Source organism: Arachis ipaensis, chromosome B10 (assembly GCF_000816755.2).
Source record: "Arachis ipaensis cultivar K30076 chromosome B10, Araip1.1, whole genome shotgun sequence".
Classification (NCBI taxonomy): Eukaryota; Viridiplantae; Streptophyta; class Magnoliopsida; order Fabales; family Fabaceae; genus Arachis; species Arachis ipaensis.
Genome location: NC_029794.2, coordinates 37394942 through 37397674, shown reverse-complemented (window position 1 = coordinate 37397674; position 2733 = coordinate 37394942). Strand labels below are relative to the sequence as shown.

The window sequence follows — 2733 nt, the reverse complement described above, 5'->3', positions numbered from 1 at the left end:
ATTAAATTGATTAAATTGGTTGGCAACCTAATGATATGAGTTTATTGGAATTTAAATTTGAGTAATTTAATACATGAACTCAAATTTAGCGATTAATTAATTCATAAACTCAACTATTCATCTTCTATTAGATAAGATTACAAGTCAGACTTGAAAGAAAATAAATGAATAAAGGCTTCCAAAGATAAAGAAACAAAGAATGCATTTCTCCACCGATATAGCAATACAAAATCCCCATGAAAATGGGGTATACCTAGACAAAATCATAATGAATTCATAAAAGTGATAAAACGATTGTTTTATGTACAGCACCCTAAATCTAAGTTTTTGTACAGTTGGAAAACAGATGCAAAAACATTCCCCGGAAAAATACCATCCAAGGTTCCAGTTCCTGCATCTGAAACGGACATCACCAAACAAAGCCATATAAATCAATGGCACCAGACATCCAAAGAAGTTGTCTCTTGCCAAAATTTCATTTCATATTACAAGATACGCAGACAACAAATGCCCCAGGTGATATGGAAACTCTATAATGGTTATTGAACATGCATGTTCTCATGAACACTTTGGACAACGTTCCGCATCTCGGGGAAGATAGAGATCAGTACAAGTTCCAGGATTGCATAAGCAAGTTGCCTCACACATATAGAAGACTACAATGCAAAGAAGACGACAGAATGGTTTTAGATTAGCAGAAAAGCTTTTCAAGTCTACAAAATCAAAGACTAATGTAAATAAACACAAGAATCAGCACCAAGTGAATAATGCAGCAAGTGGAATGGATAGGGATTTGATTTTAACCTGAGTAAAGAAATATATATCCCTGGCGCATCGTCTATACTGCTTCGGCCCGATTAAACTGACTAAAGTTGTTGGAGCACCATCTGGTGAGAACAAAGGTAACATCATATGGGTAGAAACTACAACATACAATAATGTTTGAAGAGTTTCGGGAAACTAAGCTGCAATGTTTTCCAGAACAGAATATAAAACGATAGACATGCTAAAATTACACTACCAAACCCTATCTGGTCTAGTTATGCTTAAATTAATTACAGCAACACGGTTTGAGCAATATCATGCAAGTTTAGCTTTCATAAGTTTCATTCAATCCAACTGCACGGCAAAAGAAAGATATAACAATATGAAGATCAAGGACGATCGTAAATTACTTTAATAAAGTGTAGCATTCTATAATTCTAATGATGATTTTTATCACTTAATAATCCGATTAGACAATTTAACCCTCTGAAATTTACTCCTGCTTTTGCACAATCAGTTTTGTATAAAAAGAAAGCATATTGAAGCAATCTTATAGCCAAAAACAAGATCACTTGCAATGTAATTACAACACATAAATCAGTGCAAATGAATATAGGACAGTACAGAGTATATACTAACCAAACAATAGTTTCTTGACATCATTTGCTCTTCGAGAAGCCTCGAGCTCTTGCTCAAAAGAACCAGAACCAGATTTTGAGATCTTGCTTCCACCATATCTGTTTGTTGTTTGAGAAGGCTTTTGATCAATTCCACTACTAAATATCTGAGGAGCCTCTACTCTTAAAAAGAAGGTACCACCAGGCCATAGTATCTGAAAGCATAAGAACACAACGTGAAACAGTTGCACAAGTCAATGTCAATGAGATTAACTTCTACTGATAAGTGTCGAAGATTATTCAGATATATAACCAACGGAATTTATCCCTTGATCATCAGTCTCTGAGCCATGCTCAAAAAGGATTAGCAAATTATTTTATTTGGATCAAACAGAAAACATTAAAGATACAAAGGGTCCATATATCAATTCTCCTTAATGCTAAGTTTTATACTTTTGTTTGATTTTTTTTTTAAAAACTTTATTAACGCTGAATAACTTTATTTTGAAATCTAGAAGATATTATGCTTTTAATATTTCAATTAACTGGACCCAAACCTAAGCCCTAAACCCTTACATTAACGTCATTAGAAATTCCATAAAGATCAGCTACATTGAGTAGCCTCTTGTCTGATGATTATTTGGGTTTTCTCTAAAGGAGAAGCAGTTTCTTTAATTAGCTAAGTTTAGTTCTTTTAGCGGGAGCTGAAAGGGTAAAGCTTTATGGTGATGCCAAGATGCAGTTCTAGGATATCTTTATGCAGATAAGGATGATGTCCTTTTTAAGGGTAACCTTGTCATTTTTCTTGGTCCTTGCTATATAGTGTAAGATTGTTTATAGGCTCTCTTTGGGGTTCAGTGAGAGATATTTTTCCCAAAATAGAAAAACGTAGAACTTTAGGTTCAACTCTTACATCGTGGATCCATCTAATCCCTTGTTCCACCGTGTCCTCTCTCCGAAGCCAATTAATCTGTCTCAGGAGCCAGTCATCAATAGCATCTTCCATCACCAACTGTAATATCTGCTTAGATATCCAAAAGACCTGTCTTCTGCATGAACCAAGATGATAAAATTAGCAACTTCAAGTCCTGGAAAATAAACCAATCAGCAGCATCATAGTGCTTAATTTTTTCTCCACTTAAATCCACATAGTGCTGTCAAGAACCAACTATGCTAAATGCTTAAACTCATAGGAGAAGTTATGTGAATGTTTTATCTCTCTCTCAAGGCTGAAAGTAACAAAATTTATTTAAAAGAATATAATGATCGTTAACTTGCTGAATGGGCATGGATAAAGTGGAGATAAAAAAAGATGAAGTTAAAATTAGCATTTTTTGATAAAATATTCTTT

At 34.1% G+C, this 2733-nt stretch overlaps 1 protein-coding gene across 1 annotated transcript in view; it reads right to left on the bottom strand.

The window, feature by feature from the left end:
- The window catches only part of LOC107623028, a 9320-nt gene continuing 6770 nt past the window's right edge, over nucleotides 184-2733 (bottom strand). Inside the window, exons 12-15 of the mRNA XM_016325150.2 lie at nucleotides 2296-2431; nucleotides 1405-1597; nucleotides 805-887; nucleotides 184-656 (exon numbers count right to left, since the gene is read on the bottom strand). Of these exons, the coding sequence (XP_016180636.1) occupies nucleotides 540-656; nucleotides 805-887; nucleotides 1405-1597; nucleotides 2296-2431 (529 nt within the window). The 3' untranslated portion in view covers nucleotides 184-539. The remainder of the gene's footprint in view (nucleotides 657-804; nucleotides 888-1404; nucleotides 1598-2295; nucleotides 2432-2733) is intronic.